Source organism: Pristiophorus japonicus, chromosome 3 (genome assembly GCF_044704955.1).
Source record: "Pristiophorus japonicus isolate sPriJap1 chromosome 3, sPriJap1.hap1, whole genome shotgun sequence".
Classification (NCBI taxonomy): domain Eukaryota; kingdom Metazoa; phylum Chordata; class Chondrichthyes; family Pristiophoridae; genus Pristiophorus; species Pristiophorus japonicus.
Genome location: NC_091979.1, coordinates 193,862,874 through 193,887,021, shown reverse-complemented (window position 1 = coordinate 193,887,021; position 24,148 = coordinate 193,862,874). Strand labels below are relative to the sequence as shown.

Genomic DNA, 24,148 nt, shown 5'->3' with positions numbered 1-24,148 from the left:
ATTCTGGTCCTGTAGGGAGACTCTGTTTATGGTAGATTTGTAGTCCCCACAGATTTGTATCGATCCATCAGGCTTCATGACTGGGACGATGGGACTTGCCCAGTCGCTAAATTCCACAGGTGATATAATGCCTTCCCGCAGAAGCCTGTCTAGTTCGTGTTCAATCTTTTCCCTCATCACATAGGGTACAGCTCTGGCCTTGTGATGGACACATCCTGTGATGTAGATTTTGACTTTGGCCCCTTTGAAAGTGCCCACACCTGGCTGAAAGAGATGTTCAAATCGCTTTGCTTTATAACTGTTGAGCAGGAGGTCCGTTTCTCTAATGACATGGCATGGACATCATCCCATTTCCAGTTTAGTTTTGCCAGCCAGCTTCTCCCCAGCAGTGCTGGGGGTCTCCGGGGACAATCCACAGGGGAAGTCGGTTCACTGTCCCTTTGTGTGTGACAGAGAGCATGGCGCTGCCGAGGACTGGTACGATTTCTTTGGTATAGGTCCTTAGTTTGGTGTCGACCCTTGTGCGTTTTGGTCTGTCTCTTTTATGCGGCCACAGTTGTTCAAATTGTTGAGCGCCCATGAGAGATTGACTCACTCCCGTATCCAGCTCCATGTTGACAGATATCCCAGGACCCTCATCATTATAGGAGGCGTCCTGTTGTAGGAGCAGCGGCCATTGATCGTGTCGACCCGCTGTACATCGGTGTCCTGGGTACTGTCCCCACCATCTTCTGGTCCGCTTTCCGACCCATCCGATTCATATACCAGCCGAGCTGCCGTTTTTTTGTACATGCGGGCCAAATGCCCTGTATATTCACAATTTCTGAAACAGATTGCTGAAATCGACATCCCCTTGACGAGTGCCCACCCCCACACCTCCAGCACAGACCTGTTCCATTGTTCAAAGTGTTCCCAAAGAATGAGCTGCTTCTAGCTGATCTCACTTGAGCTTCTCTCAGTTTGTAGTTGATTGTTCGCATTGTGGGTTGATGAGGTGTGAACGGCCGTTCCTGTGGCCCTTGATGGCTTCTGCCTGCTGTCGAGAGCCTGTTCTCCCGGTTTTGTCTGTGTGGGGATAGCAGCTTGTTTAGTGCTGTGAACTTCTTGTTCCGATATTTCGTTCGTTGTTGTACCTGCATTGTAAATCAACCTCATTTCTTCTTCCCCTACCAAGAATGTCTGAGCAACCAGTGCTGCTGCCTCTATGGTCAGGTTCTTGGTCTCTATGAGCTTTCGGAATATGCCTGCGTGGCGTATTCCTTCAATGAAAAAGTCTCTCAGCATTTCTCTCCTCAGTTCATCGGAGAACTCACATAAACTTGACAACCTCCGAAGTTCCACCACGAAGTTGGGTATGCTCTGGCCCACACAGCGTCTGTAGTTGTAGAACCTGTGTCTGGCCATGTGTAGGCTGCTCGCTGGCTTCAGGTGGTCTCTTACCAGTGTGCTCAATTCTTCAACCGACTTGCTTGCTGGTTTCTCAGATGCCAACAGATCCTTCATTAAAGTGTATGTTTTCGAGCCACAGCTAGTCAAGAGATGGGCTCTTCTCTTGTCTGCCTTATCGTCGCCTAATCAGTCTTTGGTTACAAAGCTTTGCTGGAGCCTTTCTATAAAGTCCTCCCAATTGTCTCCCGCATTGTACTTTTCATCTGATCCGTTGTTCGCCATTCTGTGGATTCTGTAATCCCGTAACCCGTCGCCACTGTAAAGTCCTGTCCCCTCAGTACAGATTCACACGAGGCATGTACTGAAGTCAAGGTCACTCTGGACCTGCACCTTTATTTCACAGCTCTGGAAATGTTGCACTTGCCTGAGACCTGTCCTTATATACCTGTCTCTTGCAAGTGCACCCCTGGTGGTGAGATATGCTGGTGGTTACAGGTCATATCTTATTACAGTCATGTATAGCATGTTAGGAGTTATATATAATAATGTAAGATACATGACACCCACAATAGCAAGAATGTCCTTCCTCAGATTACGAGACCAAAACTGAACACAATATTCCAGGTGAGGCCTCACCAAAGCCCTGTACAATTTCAGTAAGGACCCCCCTGTCCCTATACTCAAATTCCCTAGCTATGAAGGCCAACATACCATTTCCCTTCTTCATCGCCTGCTGTACCTGCATGCCAACTTTCAATGACTGATGTACCATGACACCCACGTCTCGTTGCACCTCCCCTTTTCCTAATCTGCCGCCATTCAGATAATATTCTGTCTTTGTGTTTTTGCCACCAAAGTGGATAACCTCACATTTATCCACATTATGCTGCATCTGGCTTGCATTTGCCCACTCACCTAACCTGTCCAAGTCACCTTGCAGCCTCTAAACATCCTCCTCACAGCTCACACCGCCACCCAGCTTAGTGTCCTCGGCAAACTTAGGAGATATTACACTCAATTCCTTCATCTAAATCATTGACGTATATTGTAAATATCTGGAGTCCCAGCACTGAGTCCTGCGGTACCCCACTAGTCACTGCCTGCCATTCTGAAAAGGACCCGTTTATCCCGACTCTCTGCTTTCTGTCTGCCAATCAGTTCTCTATCCACGTCAGTACATTACCGCCAATACCGTGTGTTTTAATTTTGCACACCAATCTCTTGTGTGACCTTGCCAAAACCCTTTTGAAAGTCCAAATACACCACCATCCGCTGGTTCTCCCTTGTTCACTCTACTAGTTACATCATCAAAAAAATTCTGGAATATTCATCAAGCATGGTTTCCCTTTCATAAATCCATGCTGACTTGATGAAATGCTGCTATTTCATCTTTAATAATTGATTCCAACATTTTCCCCACGGCTGATGTCAGGCTAACCGGTTATATAATTATCTCTTTTCTCTCTCCCCTTTTTTTTTAAAAAGGTGGTGTTACATTAGCTACCCTCCAGTCCATAAGAACTGATCAAGAGTCAATAGACTGTTGAAAAATGATCATCAATGCATCCACTATTTCTAGGGCCACTTCCTTAAGTACTCTGGGATTCAGACGATCAGGCCCTAGGGATTTCCTTCAATCCCATCAATTTCCCGCCTAATAAGGATTTCTTTCAGTTCCTCCTTCTCGCTAGACCCTCGGTACTCTAGTATTTCCGGAAGGTTATTTGTGTCTTCCTTCGTGAAGACAGAAACAAAGTATTTGTTCAATTGGTCTGCCATTTCTTTGTTCCCCATTATAAATTCACCTGATTCTGACTGCAAGGGACCTATGTTTGTCTTCACTAATCTTTTTCTCTTCACATATCTGTAGAAACTTTTGCAGTCAGTGTTTATGTTCCCAGCAAGCTTCCTCTCATACTCTATTTTCCCCCTCCTAATTAAACCCTTTGTCCTCCTCTGCTGAATTCTACATTTCTCCCAGTCCTCACGTTTGCTGCTTTTTCTGGCCAATTTATATGCCTCTTCCTTGGAGTTAACACTATCCTTAATTTCCCTTGTTAGCCACGGTTGAGCCACCTTCCCCGTTTTATTTTTACACCAGACAGGTATGTACAATTGTTGAAGTTCATCCATGTGATCTTTAAATGTTTGCCATTGCCTATCCACCGTCAACCCTTTAAGTATCATTTGCCAGTCTATTCCAGCCAATTCACATGTCATACCATCGAAGGTACCTTTCCTTAGTCTCTGAATTAGCTGTGTCACTCTCCATCTTAATGAAGAATTGTACCATATTATGGTCAATCTTCCCCAAGGGGCGTCGCACAACAATTGCTAATTAGTCCTTTCTCATTACACATCACCCAGTCTCGGATGGCCAACCCTCTAGTTGGTTCCCCAATCTATTGGTCGAGAAAACCATCCCTAATACACTCCAGGAAATCCTCCTCTACCGTATTGCTACCAGTTTGGTTAGCCCAATCTACATGTAGATTAAAGTCGCTCATGATAACTGCTGTACCTTTATTGCACATATCACTAATTTCTTGTTTGATGCTGTCCCCAACCTCTGTACTACTGTTTGGTGGTCTGTACACAACTCCCACTAGCGTTTTCTGCCCTTTGGTATTCCACAGCTCTACCCATACTGATTCCACTTCCTCCAAGCTAATGTGCTTCCTTACTATTACATTAATTTCCTCTTTAACCAGCAACGTTACCCCACCTCCTTTTCCTTTCTGTCTATCCTTCCTGAATGTTGAATACCACTGGATGTTGAGTTCTCAGCCTTGATCACTCTGGAGCCATGTCTCCGTGATGCCAATTATATCATATCCGTTAACTGCTATCTGCCCAGTTAATTCGTCCACCATATTACGAATACTCCTCGCATTGAGGCAGAGCCTTCAGGCTTGTCTTTTTAGCACATTTTGCCCCTTTGGAATTTGGCTGAAATGTGGCCCCTTTTGATTTTTGCCTTGGGTTTCTCTGCCCTCCACTTTTAATTTTCTTCCTTCTATCTTTTGCTTCTGCCCCCATTCTACTTCCCTCTGTATCCCTGCATAGGTTTCCATCCCCCTGCCATATTCGTTTAACCCCTCCCCAACAGCGCTAGCAAACACTCCCTCTAGGACATTGGTTCCGGTCCTGCCCAGGTGCAGACTGTCCGGTTTGTACTGGTCCCACCTCCCCCAGAACCGGTTCCAATGTCCCAGGAATTTGAATCCCTCCCTTCTGCACCACTCCTTAAGCCTTGTATTCATCTGAGCTATCCTGCAATTCCTACTCTAACACGTGGCACTGGTAGCAATCCTGAGATTGCTACCTTTTGAGGTCCAACCTTTTTAATTTAACTCTTAATTCCCTAAATTCAGCTTGTAGGACCTCATCTCGTTTTTTACCTATACCGTTGGTACCTATATTCACCACGATAACTGGCTGTTCACCCTCCCCCTCCAAAATGTCCTGCAGCTGCTCAGAGACATCCTTGACCTTTGCACCAGGGAGGCAACATACCATCCTGGAGTCTCGATTGCGGCTGCAGAAACGTCTATCTATTCCCCTTACAATAGAATCCCCTACCACTATAGCTCTCCCACTCTTTTTCCTGCCCTCCTGTGCAGCAGAGCCACCCACGGTGCCATGAACTTGGTTGCTGCTGCCCTCCCCAATGAATCATCCCTCCCCCCCCCCCAAACAGTACCCAAAACTGCTTTGGAGGGGGAACACCACAGGGGGCCCCTGCTCTACCTTCCTTTCACTGCTCTTCCTGCTGGTCACCCATTCCCTATCTGCCTGTGTACCCTTTAGCTGCGGTGTGTCCAACTCACTAAACGTGCTATTCACGACATCCTCAGCATCACGGATGCTCCAGAGTGAATCCATGCGCAGCTCCAGTGCTGCAATGCAGTCTGTCAGGAGCAGCAGCAGGATACACCTCCTGCACATGTAGTCTTCAGGGACACTGGAAGCATCCCCGAGTTCCCACATAGCACAGGAGGAGCATGACACGTGCCTGAGCTCTCCTGCCATGACTTAACCCTTAAATTAACTTAATTTGGCAACAATGTTAAAGGTTACCTACTGATAATGGAAAAGAAAAAGAAAAACTACTCACCAATCACTTACCCCCTTGGCTGTGACGTCACCCTTCGATTTCTTTCTACTTCTTTTTTGCCTTCTCTCCCTGCACCAGCTGGCCTTCTCCCATCTGCCGACGCTCCTCCGACGACGTTGGGTCTTTATAGACCTCCCCGGATCCCCCGCTGCCTCCTCCAATCTGCCGACACTCCTCCGATGACGTTGGGCCTTTATAGGCTTCCCCGGACTCCCGCGCCGCCTACTCCGATCTGCCTCAGGATGTCCCAAAGCGCTTTACATACAATAAAGTACTTTTGAAGTGTAGTCACTGTTATAATGTAGGAAATGCAGCAGGTAATTTGCACTCGGCAAAGTGATAATGTCCAGATAATCTGTTTTAGTGATGTTGGTTAAGAGATAAATATTGGCTTGGACACTAGGGAGAACTGCCCTGCTCTTCTTTGAAATACTGCCATGAGATCTTTTAAGTCCACCTGAGAGGGCAGTCGGGTCCTCTGCTCAACCTCATCTGAAAGACGGCACATCTTCGACAGTGCAGCGCTCTCTCATTGGCCTAGATTATGTGCTCAAGTCTCTGGAGTAGGATTTGAACCCACAACCTTCTGACTCATTTGCGATACTGAGGAAAGATTAGGGAGATGAATAAAGGCAATGTGACTATCGCAGGATCAAGCTTGCATGTCATTGTGCTGTATAAACTTTCACCAAGGAGAGAGCAATGGTGTGAAATATTCAAATCCTTCAATTATCTAATCATACTTAACACGAACTTCAGATTTTGTCTCTCTCAGGAATTTTTTTGAAAGAGAAGTGAAAAGGGAACAAAGTATGAACACTGGGCAAATTGATACAGATGGGCCCAAATGATGATGGTAAAACACAAGTTAATCTTCGGGCCTTGACTGCATTTGTGTTCTCACTTATCAGGGGGAGGAAGGCAACCGAGCATGAACCTGGAACAGACTTCAGCTTCCTTCCGACAAAAAACCTGCACTGATTCACGCCAACTGAATTACCAATAGGCTGTGAAGAGTCTAACTGTATTATAGGAAATCCTAGAAAAAGTTAAATGAAGTAATGTTGCTTGAATAAAATCTACGGGATAAAAGCAAATATTGTGCCTAGAATTTTCAGGGGTTAAGGCCCAAATTAATTACAATAAGTGGGTTCTAATCAGACACACAAATGTTGTTGAATCTCGTCATTTTGGATCATGTGCAGACATGTGCATATTTGTGCACAACTGGTTCAGTCATTTATCACCAGATCTGGCTGGACCACATCAAGCACTATCAGGCCTTGATCTCCTCTGCAAAGACAGCTCACTACTCCAGGATCATGCTGGAAAGCAAAAATAGCCCCTGGCTTCTTTTTTTCTGCTACCGACTGTCTCCTTACATCACCCCATCTTCCCCTGCCTCCTCCACCCCTATCTAAAACAAGTACAAAGAGCTCATGGACTTCCTTGTCACCAAGATTGAGACCATCCATTCAGCTGCCTCTGCTGCATCACCTTCCTCAAGGTTACCCCTCACCCTCCCCCTAAACCTGCATCTTTCCCTAGTTTCTCATCGCCTCTCATGCCATGCCAGAGTTCATCTTGTCCGAGACCCACGTTCTGCTCCCTTAACCCCTTTCCCACTAAACTGCTGACCACCCCCACTTCTCTTCCTGGTCCCCATGCTCGCTGACATTGTAAATACTTTTCTCCCTTCAGCTGCTATCTCACTCCTTTTAAAAACTGTCATCTCCTCCTCAAAAAACCCACCCTTGATCTCCCTGTCCTTGCCAACTACTGGCCCATTTCTTTCCTTTCTTTTCCTCTCAAGTCCTTGAACATGTTGTGGCCTCCCAAATCCATCCCATCTTTCTCGCAACTCCATGTTTGAATCTATCCAATCAAGTTTCTGCCCCAACACTGAAATGGCCCTAATCTAAGTCACAAATTACATCCTGTGTGACTGACGCTATTGCTCCCTGTCTGCAGTCTTTGACACAATCAACCACACCATCCTTCTCGAACACCTCTATTCTGTTGTCCACTCTGTGACTTTCTTCATTTTGTTCCACTCCTACCTATTCAGTTATAGACAGAGCATCTCCAGCAATGGCTTCTTTTCCTGCCCCTGTACGGTTACCTCTGGAGTCCCTCAAGGATCAATCCTTGGCTCCTTCCTCTTCCTTACCTATATGCTGCTTCTGGGCAAATTATCTTAAGACATGGGGTCAGGTTCCACAGGTACACTGATACCACCAAGCTCTACCTCTCCATCGCCTCTGTGTTATCATACTGCTCGTCCAACATCCAGTCCAGGATAAGCTCCAATTTCCCCCAGTTAAATATTGGAAGATCAAAGCAATTGTCATTGATTCTCACCACAACTTGCACACTCTCGTCATAGATTCCATCCCCCTCCCTGGCTGCTGCCTCAGATTGAAAGACTGTTCGCAACTGCGACATCAGATTTGACCCAGAGCTGAGCTTCCAATCCTATATCCCCTCCAACACAAAGACTGCCTACTTCTAACTCGAATATCACCGCCCCCGCACCCAAGTCCCTCCCCCATCCCATCTGCTGCTGAAACACTCATCCATGCTGTTCTCATCTGCAGGCAGGACTGTTTTAATTCTCTCGTGGTCAGCCTTTCATCCTCCATAAACTTCAGCTCGTAAAACTTGTTCGGTATCCTATTCTGCACCAGGTCACCCATCACTCCTGCTCTTGTTGCTCTGTATAAGGTTCGCAATGCCCCAAAGCCTCAAATTTAAAATTCTCACCTTCATGTTGAAATCCATTCATGGTCTTTCCCCTCCTATCTCTGTAACTTCCTCCACCTCGACAACCCTCCAAGAATTCTGCGAGAACTTTGTGTTCCTCCAACTCTGGCCTCTTACTCACCCCTCCAACTCCCTTTGCTCCACCATTGCTCCAGCTATTTAGACCCTAAGCTCAGGGCTTTCTTCTCTAAACTTCTCTCCCCACCTCTAGACCTCCTCAAAACCTGCATCTTTGACCAAGCTTTTAGTTACCCTCCTCCCAAGATTATCATCTTTGGTTCAGCATCAATTTTTGGCTGATTACGCTTCTGTGAAGTGTCTTAGGCAGTTTCGTCATGTAAAAGGCACTATATAAATGCAAATTGTTGCCAATTTTGGAGAGAAGAGGGAAGGGAAATCCACAGATATGAACTGTTTGAACACTTTCAACCTTTCGCAATACTGATGCAAACAGCAGAATTGCCATTGAAGGAGAATTCCTACAGCACTCCGGATGTTAAAGCAGTGCACAATTACCAGGACTTTATACCTGACACAGCTGATGCCATAGTGCAATCAACTGGAGGAACAATGTATACACCACAATGGTGCAGTTATGGTTCAATTTCATAAATGTGTGGCTACAGGGAGCAGCTGTTGTTTTATTTTCCCCTCTACCTCCTTCCCTAAAAGGGAAAATTGGAGCAAGAATCATTCTTTGTTTTCGGAAAAAAAACATGTATCCCAGTAATTAGCATAGAAGAGAATTGTAGAGGTTTGGGAGAAGGCCATACCAAGAGCTCTATGGTCTAAGAAGAAAATGGAGGGCTTTCACACTTTTGTTTCAACTGACTTAAATTCTTTTCATCACTGGCTAGTTGGCAATCTGAACCCTCCCACCTCGCGTCCGACGTGCTGTGCGTCCAAACATTTAACACTTAGTTATATTTACAATTAAACATTCCCAAAAATAAAGCGACCCACCAACTTGTATGTTAATTTCTCTTGCTTCCTGAATCACAGCTTCTGTAGCCTGTTGAAGTTTTCCCTTCCCCCACGATTAACTCAGTCTATACTGACGGTTCTTTTCTAGGAATCGTTGCCTCTACTTGTAGTTTCAAGTCCCACTCCAGGGACGAGCACAAAATCTAGGCTGACGCTCCCAGTATAGTACTGAGCAATGTTCCCTGATATTTCTTTGGGGGTGCGTGACCCATTCAAAATACCGCGCATGCACAGCTTTTTGCAGTGAAAAGCTGCCGAGCCGGCTGCACGGGAAATCCGTGGTGCTGCATTGCTTAAAGGAAACATTGGTACTGAGGGAGTGCTGCACTGTCTGATCAGTCTTTCGGATGAAATGTTAAACTGAGGCTCCGTCTGCCCTCTCAGATGGACATAAAAGATCCCATGGTACTATTTCGAAGAAGAGCAAGGGAGTTCTCACCGGCGCCCTGGCCAATATTTATCCCCCAATTAACACCAAAAAAAATTGAACTGGTCATTATCACATTTCTGTTTGTGGGACCTCGCTGTGCACCAATTTGCAGTCGCATTTCCTAAATTAGAACAGTGACTAAACTTAAAAAAAAACCTAGTTCATTGGCGGTGAAGCACTTTGGAATGTCATGAGGTTTTGAAAGGCACTATATAAATGCAAGTGTTTCTTCATTATTTTAAGTTCAAAACCAGTTTTTAAACAGTTAAAACTTAGTACGGTTGGAAAAAATTGGGTTAAGTTTGGGGGTGTTTTATATTCTGGAGAAACAGGAACCTTTCATTTACAGTTAGGTTTTCAATCATGACTGAATTCAAAATAGTGGCTGACATTAGGTATAGTTACTTCGAAACAGGTATCTTACCTCTAATTTTGCCACTTACGTGAAAATTCCATGATTATCCAAATCACATCTTAAGACAACCCATTTGACAGTCGCATGGTCTGGTCCACATGTCTTCCACTGACTTGAGAAAAACTACATGAAGATCATAAGCGGTGGAATGATAAAGCTGAGAGGAGCGAGAATTAGGATCAAACTGATAGGCGCTGAGACATTGGGCAAGAATGCCACAGCCTGCATGGAAAGGAAAACCAAGGTTGCTCACGACATGGAAAAGGAATATAAAAACACAAACTATATTCATTACAATAGATTTTAATGCACAATGTACCGTGGTTTTGAACTATTCATCCAAGACTTCATTTAGAGCCATATGACCAGAATATAAAGCCGTACAGTTTGACATTACAACAGTGATTACACTCCAAAAGTACTTCATTGGCTGTAAAGCGCTTTGAGACATCCGGTGGTCGTGAAAGGCGCTATATAAATCCAAGTCTTTCCTTTTCTTTTTATAATTTTGTTGACTTGTTGCTCGCACTCTCAGGGATGGTAACGCATAGTTAGCAATCGAATCAGAACAATGCAGGGGGAAACAGTGCTGGAATCGAGTCAGTACAGAGATTCAAGTGATCCTTGCAGATGATAAACAAGGAACTAAAATGCCCTGGAGTTTTTTAAAAATTATTTCAACAACTAAGCATTTATGTTACTATTCAGACTGGGTGGACTGGGCAGTTTTATCTTTGTCAGATCTCACATCACATCAGTCCAAACCCTTTATCTTGCAAGAAAAAAAAAATTACCGGATAAATCAATGGAAATTTCTCTTTTTAAATGAAAAGACACTTCATTTTTAAAATTCTTTATTATTCTGGTGCAAAAATGCTGCTACAGTCCTTAGTATTAATACTTACACAAAACACAAACACCACACCCCTTATTATCCCATCTTTATTGCCTTTAGTCCTATTGGTTCTGTATACAAAGCTAATCTGATAAATTTGTTATGTACAGATAATGTGTACATCAGAGCTTTAAATTTTACAATCTGCAGTACCTGAAAAGTGCAAAAAGGAAACCTTTCAAAGACCACACTATACATTTATTTATTTTTTTTTAAATCAGCAAATATACAAACACAGAAGTGTGTTGTTAAATTACAGCACAATCTAAAATAAAAGTTAGAATCTGTCACCTCCTGGGCACTGCACAAACGGGGCTGGAAACATATAATAGATGGAAATTGTTCTTTAAAAAGCACTGAATAATATCAATATTATATACAGTACACATAAATATCAGATTAAAAACTGAGAGATTCTTTAAAGCACTGAAACACCCCATTTGGCATAAAACATTCCCCAAAATGAATGTACATGAAAAACTTTCTGCAGTAAAATGCCAAAGCAGTTATTGGAAAAACTATAAAAGTCTGAATATTTTTCTCATCTTATTTATATTACCTTAAATAGCTCCTTAAAATACAATTATATGCTATGATCAATTAATATTTGAATGTAACAATTAATGGGAATCCTAATTTGAATGGAAAACCTATTGGGGTCACATGAAAGTTCAGGATGGGCTTGCTGCAAACTAGGCACAAATGTGGTTTAAAGCTGCAACAGGTTATCAGCGGATCCAAGTTCCTAATTCAATCTGTACTCAGCCAGCACGGTAGAGTGAATTGGGTTCAACAGAAGTTCAGCTAGATTGAATGAGCATTGTACAAACCCCTGCTATTGCCATACAGGAAGAAAATTAACAATAGTTTTAGAACCTAATACCTACATAGACTGGCAGGCTAGAATTGCATACCATACACAATTCCCTAGCTATTTTATCAAGCACACGAACTTCAACTCATTGACAGCTAAATACGCCACTGCTGATCTTGTGTACTTTGCTGTGTGAGGTTGCTATTTTGGCTGCAGTGTGACTTTACAGTGGCAGTATGTTGTGAATGAGCTTATGCATCTGTTGAGAAGGGAATGTTTTGCTCATCACAGACATGGTGCTAACAGTCCTTCCCCACATCAGTATTTAATAGCAATGCTACAACAGTCTATCCTTTAGAACACAAAGCAACTCCAGACAATGTCTGAGGTCAATTTCACCAGCACAGACTAACCGGTACAAACACTGTCGTTACCCAATTTTGGATCTCTTTAAAGTCCATTTTCACATAGGGAAATGACCTGGCTTCTTGCTACAAATAAAAAAAAAAAGCTGGTCATAGGGAAACATGCAATTGTATTAAGTCACAAATATTTGTTCATTAATGCCACTTGGTCTTACAGTCCAAAGAACGGAGCTAGCTGAGTCACTAGGAAGTGAGAGTTTGGGATGTTTTCCATGATAATGGTGCTATACAAGTGCAATTGACCGTTTTTAAGAATAACAGTTAATTAAAGGCAGTGGGAAAATGACAGATTGGGAGGTGCTTATATAACTTGTACAAGCTACTTTCTGTTGTTTATATGAATCAAAACCATGAGGCGTGCATCTGATCTGAAACACCTTTCTACCCATTTGTTTTATAAAATCTATACACTACAAATATAACCAATGTCTAGATTATCGGTGCACAGCTATGGATTGGATTAGCTCTTTCATTGGTCCTCCAGGCAAAAGATGGCATCTGTCACTTCTACAAGGCAGCAATCAGCTTTTGAAGGAATAATTTAGCTCCACCTATCAGTGCTCTATTAAGTGAAGCTCCATTCTATTCTGAATAGAAATAGTGTGATCAATGAGCTGCATGTAAAATTACAGACCTTGGTCCTCTGAAAACAGCTACCTTTAAGTGAACCAAATCAAATGTACCCAATGACACAAATACGTGCCATATGCATACTTTTTCCTCACAACTCCCTTTCCTTTAAGTTCTCCTCAAGGCTGCTGTTCCATTTTAAAACATTCTCGCCCGCTTTCTGAATTTGTCAACATTCAGAACGAGTTAAGGTGGCATCGTTTGCTCCCACCATCAAAAAAAATATACGGTTTCTAATTCACGGGTCCATACATGAGGGGTAGTGCCTATGATGTACTATGATTTGGTGGTCTTTTTGATTACTCTATCTTGCTCGCCCTCCATCACACTGTTTCCTTCACAGAGCCTCTTCACATGGAAGCCTTTCACAATTCCACTCATCCAATATCTAGCAGTCATCAGGTACTGGTCATAGAAAACATCTTCAAGCTGATGAATCAATGAAATGGCGGACACATGCAATGATGCTATTCCCATCACAACATGCCTTTAACGTGCCTGTGTAGCGCCATCTGCCATGTTCTATTGCAGGGCCCCTAATATGTAGGTGATGGTGAGGTACTAGGGTGGGATATCTGTACTTCCAAAGCTACCATTCCCCATCCACCTCCTCTCTCATCACTTTATCACCCCTCCCCCCCCCCCCCCCCCCCCCGGTAGCAGTCGGCAGGGCTGGAACAGGCAGACACCTCCGCACATTATTATTTTATCTGCTGCTACTTAACCGGAGATAAGCTAGGTTGGGTGAGGAGGGGGGTGGTGGCAGATTTAAACATATTTAAATCCTGCATTGGTCCCCTTCTGCTAGCAGCTATGAAAGTGGTTGACACTTTAGGTGAAGTAGTAATTTGAAAAATAAAAACTAAATAAAAATAATTTTGATTCCATAAATTATGTTTACAATATAAAGTGCACACAGAAGAACAGTACATCTGGGAAATGGAGGCTAATGTATTTAGGTTTGTGCAATAGTACTGATTGATACAAGAGGGAGCCAGCCTCCCAAGTAGATATGAAAAAAAAAGCATGTCACCATGAAACTTGATTAACATGAAACACACCTCATGGTTTAAAAGGTTTCTTTAGGCTAAGGAAGCAGGGGGTAAGGACGAACAAATCATTTTGATGATATCAGTTTATCTACCACATCACAAGTGTGTGCAGACAGGTCTGGTCTTTCCACAGTCTTGGGTTGAAAGCCATTGCACCGAGCAAAAACAGAAACTGTTATCTCTTGAGCTTTTAAAACAGATACCAGGCAGCCACAACAGGAGACTGTCTCTAGGTTACATGTACATCTTTCAGAGGTACGTGATAGCTGGTGCGTTGCATCTATTCTCCTCTAGAGAGACTGATGAGATGAGCTCTCCATTCCAGTGCTGGTTAATGTGACAGCGGCCATGCGCTGTCCTCGACAATTATAAAGCCAACCGACAGGATTCATTCTTCTTAACTGGTCCTTTTAAGTATTTTAAAATGCCAGAGTGGGAAAGTTTAAAACAACACCAGTACTTTGACCGTTAAAAAAAAAACCCGAAAGAAAGCAAGAAGGCAGCCATCTTTGCACAGAAGCTTCAGGATTCTTTTTTGGGAGTGAAGGAGCTCCGTTACCACCTATGATAGGCTACAGAGGAAGATTCATTAAAATGTAATTAGTACTATATGATCAGAAATGGCCACGTTGATTTGTTGCATAGTCTCATTTGGGTGGAAAAAGAGGAAAACAGAAATGATCAGTAACGGCAGACAGGAAGCCACGGGATTTTTTTCCCCTTCGGTCTTGCATCCCCATCATTTGAGTTCGCTTTGAGGGTTGTACTCGGTTTCTCCAGACGAGATCTGATTCAGACGTTTGCTTGAACCCCAGAGCTTTCTGGAAAGCTGCCCTGATCGCATCTGTTTGTGGAAGGAAGAAAAAATAAAAAGTAGAAGAGAAGGAAAAAGGTCACCAGTTTGAAGAATTGAGTAAAATTGATTGAGCAAGAGCTAGAAATGAGTAAGCAGACCACTGCCCCAGCACCCCTTTGTCCTGGCTGATCTGCCTCTACTCAAGGCTAACCTATCATAATTTTTTAATAAAAAGGAATAGTTTATTGCCATTGTGCAATGAAAGTGATGAGAATGAACAAGTAAAATTGACAGGCTCAGTTCGATTACAATGGAGAAACTGCACATCCCAGAGAAGTCGGAAAACTTTGCTTCCATTTTTAAAAATCAGCATCTTAAATGTACAAATTTGGAAGGATACTAAAGAGCAAGCAGAAACAAACTGACAGCAAATACATTTAACTTCCTTAGAGTCAGGACGCGTACATTTCTTTATGAGTCTTGTAGGCGCCAGAATAGAATAGAATAGCTGCCATTTAGAAAGGGTAACCGTCAGAGAATCTGAAGATACTACGTTGGTGTAATGGATGCTCATAACCTGATGGATGGGCACCAACATAACAGCTCTGAAGTAAAAGAGAATTGACTTGCAATTCCTGGCTTTAAAAAACATTTTAGAAACCAATAAAAAACTTTTCAAACAAAAATCTATGATATATGTTCTTATTCCTTTTCCTTACGCTTGGTGTCTACAATCCTGCTGCACACCTGTTAACGTGCTCAAAGGTTTCCCTGTAAATAGTGTCCTTGATTGATGAGGATTTGGTCTTAATTGGATTTTCTTATTTTGGTAATCATGCAGCTGGAATTTCTTAATTTCACTAAACTCTGAATAAGCCTCTTTAAAGGAATGCGACCTTCCCTTCCTCTTCATGGTTCTTCTCATTAGTTCCTGTGAATGCTCTACATCCTCTTGTACCTTTGCTGGTCCTTCGCTATTATTCCTTTTCTTCCCAAAATAACGTGGCATGATATAAAAGGGCTGCCAGAACAAGGAACCACTCTAGTCCCCAGTCACCCTGTCTACCCCTAGTGCTGAATTCTAGTTTCCTGACTCTTTGCTTGATGTTGGAAACTGAAATCTGTTGCACTGCTGCAAGAGATGGCTGGGCGACTTTAGGTTGAGCTGCGATAGAAAAGGCAGGTGGGAGGTCTCCACCGTCTTGTAGATGTAGTTCATGACTGTGGACTTTACCTCAGCTGGCTTGCCCACACCCACGATGATCAGTTTGCCGTCCTCCAGTCCCACGAGGATGTGGCTGTTCTCCTTGGTGATGGACACGCAGTGAATAGGCAATCGCATTGCTAGTGGGGCAGCACTGAGCTTCAGGCTGAAATTAAATATTGCAGAAATGTTAACTCCAAGTCCAGTTCTTATGACAAAAAGGGTAAGCAAGCTATGAGGAGGTCATAAAGATTCTGCAAAGGGATATAGACAGGTTAAATGAGTGGGCAAGAAGGTGGCAGATGAAGTATAATGTGGGGATGTGTGAGATTATTCACATTGGGAGGAAGAAGAGAAAAACAATATTTTTTTAAATGGTGAGAAACTATTACGTTTTGGTGTTCAGAGGGATGTAGGTGTCCTTGTGCACGAAACAAAGAACATTAACCTGCAGGCACAGCAAGCAATTAGGAAGGCAAAAGGTATGCTGGTCTTTATTGCAAGGGGGTTGGAGTACAAGAATAAGGAAGTCTTGCTACAATTATAATGGGCTTTGGTGAGACCACACGTGGAGTATTGTGCACAGTTTTGATCTTATCTGAAGAAGGATATACTTGCCTTAGAGGCAGTGCACCAAAGGTTCATTTGATTCGTTCCTGAAATGAAAGGGTTCTCCTGAGGAAAGATTGAGTAGATTGGGCCTATACTCTCTAGAGTTTAGAAGAATAAGAGGTGATCTCACTGAAACATATAAGACTCTGAAAGGGATTGACAGGGTAGATACTGAGAGGCTGTTGCCCCTGGCTGGAGAGTCTAGAACTAGGGGGCATAGTCTCAGGATAAGGGGTCGACCATTTAGGATTGAGATGAGGAGAAATTATTTTACTCAGAGGGTTGTGAGTCTTTGGAATTCTCTAACCTAGAGGGCTGTGAATGCTCAGTTGTTGTGTATATTCAAGTCTGAGACCGATAGATTTTTGGATAATAAGAGAATCAAGGGATGCGGAATTGAGGTCAAAGATCAGCCATGATCTTATTGAATGGCGGAGCAGGCTTGTGGGGCTGTATGATCTACTCCTGCTCCTATTTCTTATGTTCTGAAAGACAGATAGAAAATACTTGCACTAATAAAGCACCCTTCATGACCTCAGGACATTCCAAAGTATTTTACAGCCAATGGAACACTTTTTGAAATGTAGTCACTGTTGTAAAGCAGGAAACGCAGCAGCCAGATTCGACATACATCAATGGGAGAATGACCAGATCATTTAAAAAAAAATTTTAATAAGTGATGTTGGTTAAGGGATAAATATTGGCCAGAACACTGGAGAGATCTGCCCTGCTCTTCTTTAAAATAGTGCTAAGGGGAAAGACGGCAACACCAACAATGCAACACTCCTCAGTACTGCATTGGAGTGGTAGCCTAGATTTTGTGCTCAATACTCTGGATTGAGACTTGAACCCACAACCTTCTGACTCAGAGGCGAAAGTGCTACCACCTGCGTCACGGCTGATACCGTAACTCTCTGGGCTAGAATTTTGGTTTTCCGAAAACGGTATTTTTTCTCCAAAATTACCGTTTTCGTTTCGCTGCCATTTTTAGGCCCGATTTTCGGCCTTTAATTTGTGTACTGGATAAAAATCGGCGTTGCACGAGGATTCGTGGCGCAAACCGCAAATTTCAGCAACTTTAGCCCGGGGCCGATAGAGGGTAAAAACAAAAAAATTGCAACAAAAAAAAATTCACAAAACATTCATCGACTAAATCGCTGAAAAAGAATTAAAAAATGAAATCTTTAACTTACCTTTTTTGCAGGTCTTCATACTTACCGCCGCTGGCAGGGCTGCAATGCAGGTTTTTCCCTGTCGGTATTCTGGGTACAGAATACGGGTTCAGAGAGAGTCAAAAAAAATCGATCGCAAACGCGATTTCTAATGTTGCACGGTGGTGTTCATCTCCTCGGCGGGACTTGGAAGCGCTGCCCCAAAAAAGGTAATCGAAGATCCCGTCGATCGGGTTTTCACCGCGGAGGGTCAAATCACAGCAAAAACCCGGTCGCAAAGTCGCTGAAATTCCAGCCCAAAATCTTTCACCTCAAGGCCATAGCAAGAGTCTGTAAAGCACTGATGAGACCACACAGAGCATAGTGGCCAATTTGATACATACAGCTTGAGAGTGGAATTAATTTTTAAAAAATCAATAAATGATACCAGGTTTTAAATATACAACTTGTGTGATATAACACCTTTAATATCAAGACGCTTCACAAATAGGTGCAATGAACAAACTTAATTAAGAATGACTTAAATGTATTAAGCTTGCTCTCAATGAAACAGGGTGGTGGAAAAGATAAATAAAATGGTGCATTTAAATTAGATGTAAAAGGAATTGAGCTTTCTAAAGACAAACAAGGAGAAAGGAACTGAAAAGTCGAATACAAGCAAAACCAGTATATTAGATCAGTATGAACCCTGATCTCATATAAGCCAAGCAGTAATTATTACTGAATACTGCTTCGTTGTCTGGTTCAAGCACAGCCGTCACCTTGAATACCTGAAACTCCAGCCAACCATTTCCTCCCCAGCAATTTGCAGCTATGCTCAACATGCGACAGATTAAAATGGAATATTCATAAGCAAACTGTTCTCTCACATAAATTAAAGTGGTATTCTTAGTGATAGGGCTTGTTAATAATGAGAACTGACTACCAACAACTTGCCAAATTAAAGTTTGGGATTGATTTTATTTTCCGGTTCATGATGTTTTTCCAATATTTACCCTCACCTGTACAAATCCCGTATAGACAGAAATCCCTCCACACTGCCCAGAACAATATGTTCTCCACTGACACACAGGTCAGACACTTGCTCCTTCATAGTCTCACTGGTCAAGTGCTTGCCATTCACAGAGTATAGATGTAGAGCATTATTGTCCTGCAGAAAAGGGGTCAAAGGATGGTAGTTGTGAGAGAAATGTAGCCCACTGCAGTCAAACATGCTGTTAAATGGATCATAGTATTCACACAGTACAACCGATTTGACATTTATTTTCCTGTCCAAATTTTAGGATGTATCCAGGGAGGAGAGGCAGGGATCAGTGCAGGAATTACTTTATTCCTGTAGAGTTTTTAAGCACATTCTGTACATTTCAACAAAGGTTTCTAAACAGCAACTATGAGTCCAAACTATCTGGCTTACAAAGCCCCAGACACTCCCTGCTATAGCCCTCTATCTCTGCTGAAACGATAAATCAAATTCAAACAAAGTTAGTTTGTAAAATAGCTTGGGGGGTGCGGGGGGGTGGTAACATAGAAACATAGAAAATAGGTGCAGGAGTAGGCCATTCGGCCCTTCTAGCCTGCACCGCCATTCAATGAGTTCATGGCTGAACATGAAACTTCAGTACCCCATTCCTGCTTTCTCACCATACCCCTTGATCCCCCTAGTAGTAAGGACTACATCTAACTCCTTTTTGAATATATTTAGTGAATTGGCCTCAACAACTTTCTGTGGTAGAGAATTCCACAGGTTCACCACTCTCTGGGTGAAGAAGTTTCTCCTCATCTCGGTCCTAAATGGCTTACCCCTTATCCTTAGACTGTGACCCCTAGTTCTGGACTTCTCCAACATTGGGAACATTTTTCCTGCATCTAACCTGTCTAAACCAATCAGAATTTTAAACGTTTCTATGAGATTCCCTCTCTTCTTCTGAACTCCAGTGAATACAAGCCCAGTTGATCCAGTCTTTCTTGATATGTCAGTCCCGCCATCCCGGGAATCAGTCTGGTGAACCTTCGCTGCACTCCCTCAATGGCAAGAATATCCTTCCTCAAGTTAGGAGACCAAAACTGTACACAATACTCCAGGTGTGGCCTCACCAAGGCCCTGTACAACTGTAGTAATGCCTCCCTGCCCCTGTACTCAAATCCCCTCGCTATGAAGGCCAACATGCCATTTGTTTTCTTAACTGCCTGCTGTACCTGCATGCCAACCTTCAATGACTGATGTACCATGACACCCAGGTCTCGTTGCACCTCCCCTTTTCCTAATCTGTCACCATTCAGATAATAGTCTGTCTCTCTATTTTTACCACCAAAGTGGATAACTTCACATTTATCCACATTATACTTCATCTGCCATGCATTTGCCCACTCACCTAACCTATCCAAGTCACTCTGCAGCCTCATAGCATCCTCCTCGCAGCTCACACTGCCACCCAACTTAGTGTCATCCACAAATTTGGAGATACTACATTTAATCCCCTCGTCTAAATCATTAATGTACAATGTAAACAGCTGGGGCCCCAGCACAGAACCTTTCCGTACCCCACTTGTCACTGCCTGCCATTCTGAAAAGTACCCATTTACTCCTACTCTTTGCTTCCTGTCTGCCAACCAGTTCTCAATCCACGTCAGCACACTACCCCCAATCCCATGTGCTTTAATTTTGCACATTAATCTCTTGTGCGGGACCTTGTCGAAAGCCTTCTGAAAGTCCAAATACACCACATCAACTGGTTCTCCCTTCTCCACTCTCCTGGAAACATCCTCAAAAAATTCCAGAGGATTTGTCAAGCATGATTTCCCTTTCACAAATCCATGCTGACTTGGACCTATAAGGTTACCTCTTTCCAAATGCGCTGCTATGACATCCTTAATAATTGATTCCATCATTTTACCCACTACCGATGTCAGGCTGACCGGTCTATAGTTCCCTGTTTGCTCTCCCTCCTTTTTTTTTAAAAAAGTGGGGTTACATTGGCTACCCTCCACTCCATAAGAACTGATCCAGAGTCTATGGAATGTTGGAAAATGACTGTCAATGCATCCGCTATTTCCAAGGCCACCTCCTTAAGTACTCTGGGATGCAGTCCATCAGGCCCTGGGGATTTATCGGCCTTCAATCCCATCAATTTCCCCAACACAATTTCCCGACTAACAAGGATTTCCCTCAGTTCCTCCTTCTTACTAGATCCTCTGACCCCTTTTATATCCAGAAGGTTGATTGTGTCCTCCTTAGTGAATACCGAACCAAAGTACTTGTTCAATTGGTCTGCCATTTCTTTGTTCCCCGTTATGACTTCCCCGGATTCTGACTGCAGGGGACCTACGTTTGTCTTTACTAACCTTTTTCTCTTTACATATCTATAGAAGCTTTTGCAGTCCGTCTTAATGTTCCCTGCAAGCTTCCTCTCGTACTCTATTTTCCCTGCCCTAATCAAACCCTTTGTCCTCCTCTGCTGAGTTCTAAGTTTCTCCCAGTCCCCAGGTTCGCTGCTATTTCTGGCCAATTTGTATGCCACTTCCTTGGCTTTAATACTGTCCCTGATTTCCCTTGATAGCCACGGTTGAGCCACCTTCCCTTTTTTATTTTTACGCCAGACAGGGATGTACAATTGTTGTAGTTCATCCATGCGGTCTCTAAATGTCTGCCATTGCCCATCCACAGTCAACCCCTTAAGTATCATTCGCCAATCTATCCTAGCCAATTCACGCCTCATACCTTCAAAGTTAACCTTCTTTAAGTTCTGGACCATGGTCTCTGAATTAACTGTTTCATTCTCCATCCTAATGCAGAATTCCACCATATTATGGTCACTCTTCACCAAGGGGCCTCGCACAACAAGATTGCTAATTAATCCTCTCTCATTACACAACACCCAGTCTAAGATGCCCCCCCCACCCCACCCCCGAGTTGGTTCCTCGACGGAAAGGTCTAGAAAACCATCCCTTATGCACTCCAGGAAATCCTCCTCCACCATATTGCTTCCAGTTTGGTTAGCCCAATCTATATGCATATTAAAATCACCCATGATAACTGCTGCACCTTTATTGCATGCACCCCTAATTTCCTGTTTGATGGCCTCCCCAACATCACTACTACTGTTTGGAGGTCTGTACACAACTCCCACTAACGTTTTTTGCCCTTTGGTATTCTGCAGCTCTACCCATATAGATTCTACATCATCCGAGCTAATGTCCTTCCTAACTAATCTCCTCTTTAACCAGCAATGCTACCCCACCTCCTTTTCCTTTTATTCTATCCTTCCTGAATGTTGAATACCCTTGGATGTTGAGTTCCCAGCCCTGATCATCCTGGAGCCACGTCTCTGTAATCCCAATCACATCATATCTGTTAACATCTATTTGCACAGTTAATTCATCCACCTTATTACAGATACTCCTTGCATTAAGACACAAAGCCTTCAGGCTTGTTTTTTTAACACCCTTTGTCCTTTTAGAATTATGATATAGTGTGGCCCTTTTTGTTTCTTGCCTTTGTTTACTCGGCCTTCCACTATTGCTTTTTACCTTTCCACCATCTGTTTCTGACTCCATATTACTTCGCCCTGTCTCGCTGCATAGGTTCCCATTCCCCTGCCATATTAGTTTAAACACTCCCGAATTGCATTAGCAAATGTTACCCCTAGGACATCAGTGCAGCTTGAAATGTATTTAATTACACAAAATTATTTATTAATGCAAGTCTGTAACTTAGCTTGTGGGAGTGCATTTATGTGCATCCCCAATACAGCTTTTTGTTCTGTATGTTATGTTTTGAAGTCTGTGGGCTCAGAATATCCAACTAAATGGGCCATAAAAAGGGGTGGATACCCTTCAGCTATGACACACGATTTATTAAGATCTAAGTTGCTCTCTAATTTTACTCTTCTTTTCTTCTCCTTTCTGGGCACTCGAGTGCAAAGTGACTCTGCTGTGCTGTGGCCTTTCCCACTGCAGTCGGGATGCACATGGGAGGCATAAGACGACTGACCCTCCCAATTTACCCTGCCTGCCGTGGCCAGCTTCGCAAACTGATTTTAGGAACTCGCCAAGTGTGGCTTTAAACGTGCCTCTACCACTCTGTAGCAGTGTGTTGGGACACTGCAGATTCTGCAGTATATATCCGGAACATAGATTAAAAATCAGGTTTCGGGGAGGGGGGGTGGTGCGAGAAAGAGAGGGGAGATACCTGAACACGGCATAAAATAAAGCATAATAATCAGCTATCTCAAAATAAATCCTATTTTAATAAGGATCTGCACACTGCGTTCTTCAAGCAGTTGACAAAAGGTAACCAATTAGTCCCTGCTATCTAATTCTACCATACACACCAGCAATCACATTGAAATACTGCATTCATACAAACACAAAGTTTTAATACACAAGACATAAACCTGTTTAATCAATTCTCACCATTTAAAATGACACATATAAGCTTGTGGATACTCAGTCTGGAAACATTTTTAAATGGATCGTATATTCCTATAATTATACTAAATGATTCAGGCAGCTGCATTAGGTTTTATTTCATAGACTCAAGGTTACAAATTAACAGAAAAGGCCTCTGAGAAGCTGTACCTTAAAATTTGATTTCCCCTCTATCATAGTGTTTACAATGATGTGTCCCTCCCATGACACAGACAGGTTGGAAATGATGAGAGGGAGTGAGCTCTCACATGGCGGTCGAAGTGTCCTCATATACTGCCCCCGTCGAATGGTATGAATGATCACTGTTCCATCCTGTAGGATACACACAAAAGTTGTGTGGGCACTTATACTTCAACAACTGGTCCAGCACAAATTTTTAAATGAAGCCAAGGTGACAGCTTACGCATCGTTCTGATGCATTATACAAAAGGCAATGGGATAAGTGGTGTACCAGATAGAAAAGCCACAGTAAGCTTTTTTAAAAATATAAAATGTATACACACACATATAAAAGAAATTCATTCTTCATTAGCTGCAAAGTACAAGGTCGAGCTTGGAGGAATAGGATACATTTCCTCAATAACCGTCCACGAGAAGAGATAAAAAATATAGTAGGTATATAGTAAATCAATTAATAATTTGGAGGGGAGGATGAATAGGGTTGTGTTATGGATGTACTGGAAAGAGATCGGATAGCGAAGGCTATGAGCACTCATGTGTGGAAATATCTGGAGTGTAATAGACAATCGCAGACACTAATGGGCATGCACAAACGATAGCAGCTAACCTTACCACTAAACAAGCTTATATATCAACAGCATACAGGCCTAATGAAATGATATACTACACTCATATATGTCCTACGTAATTAAACCTATAAAAGATACAACACACTGGAACTCCTTGGGGACTTTTGACCATGTCTTGCTGAGGCGAGCATAGGCAGCCAAGACAACACACTTGTGACCTCCCGGAGAGTCCTTTGTATGAGTTTTGGTACCTACACCTCATATACACTGCATG

At 42.9% G+C, this 24,148-nt stretch overlaps 1 protein-coding gene across 4 annotated transcripts in view; it reads right to left on the bottom strand.

The window, feature by feature from the left end:
- nbeal1 (neurobeachin-like 1) overlaps positions 1–24,148 on the bottom strand; it is a 503,417-nt gene that overhangs the window by 37,105 nt on the left and 442,164 nt on the right. For 3 of the 4 annotated variants that reach the window (XM_070876167.1, XM_070876168.1, XM_070876169.1), the window contains 4 exons: positions 23,276–23,437; positions 18,700–18,848; positions 15,945–16,080; positions 13,526–14,758 (listed from right to left, as the gene is read on the bottom strand). In XM_070876167.1, the coding sequence (XP_070732268.1) occupies positions 14,654–14,758; positions 15,945–16,080; positions 18,700–18,848; positions 23,276–23,437 (552 nt within the window). In that variant the 3' untranslated portion in view covers positions 13,526–14,653. Of the gene's footprint in view, positions 1–10,107; positions 10,321–13,525; positions 14,759–15,944; positions 16,081–18,699; positions 18,849–23,275; positions 23,438–24,148 lie in introns of those variants that run through there. The other variant, XR_011592710.1, reaches the window with a different exon arrangement.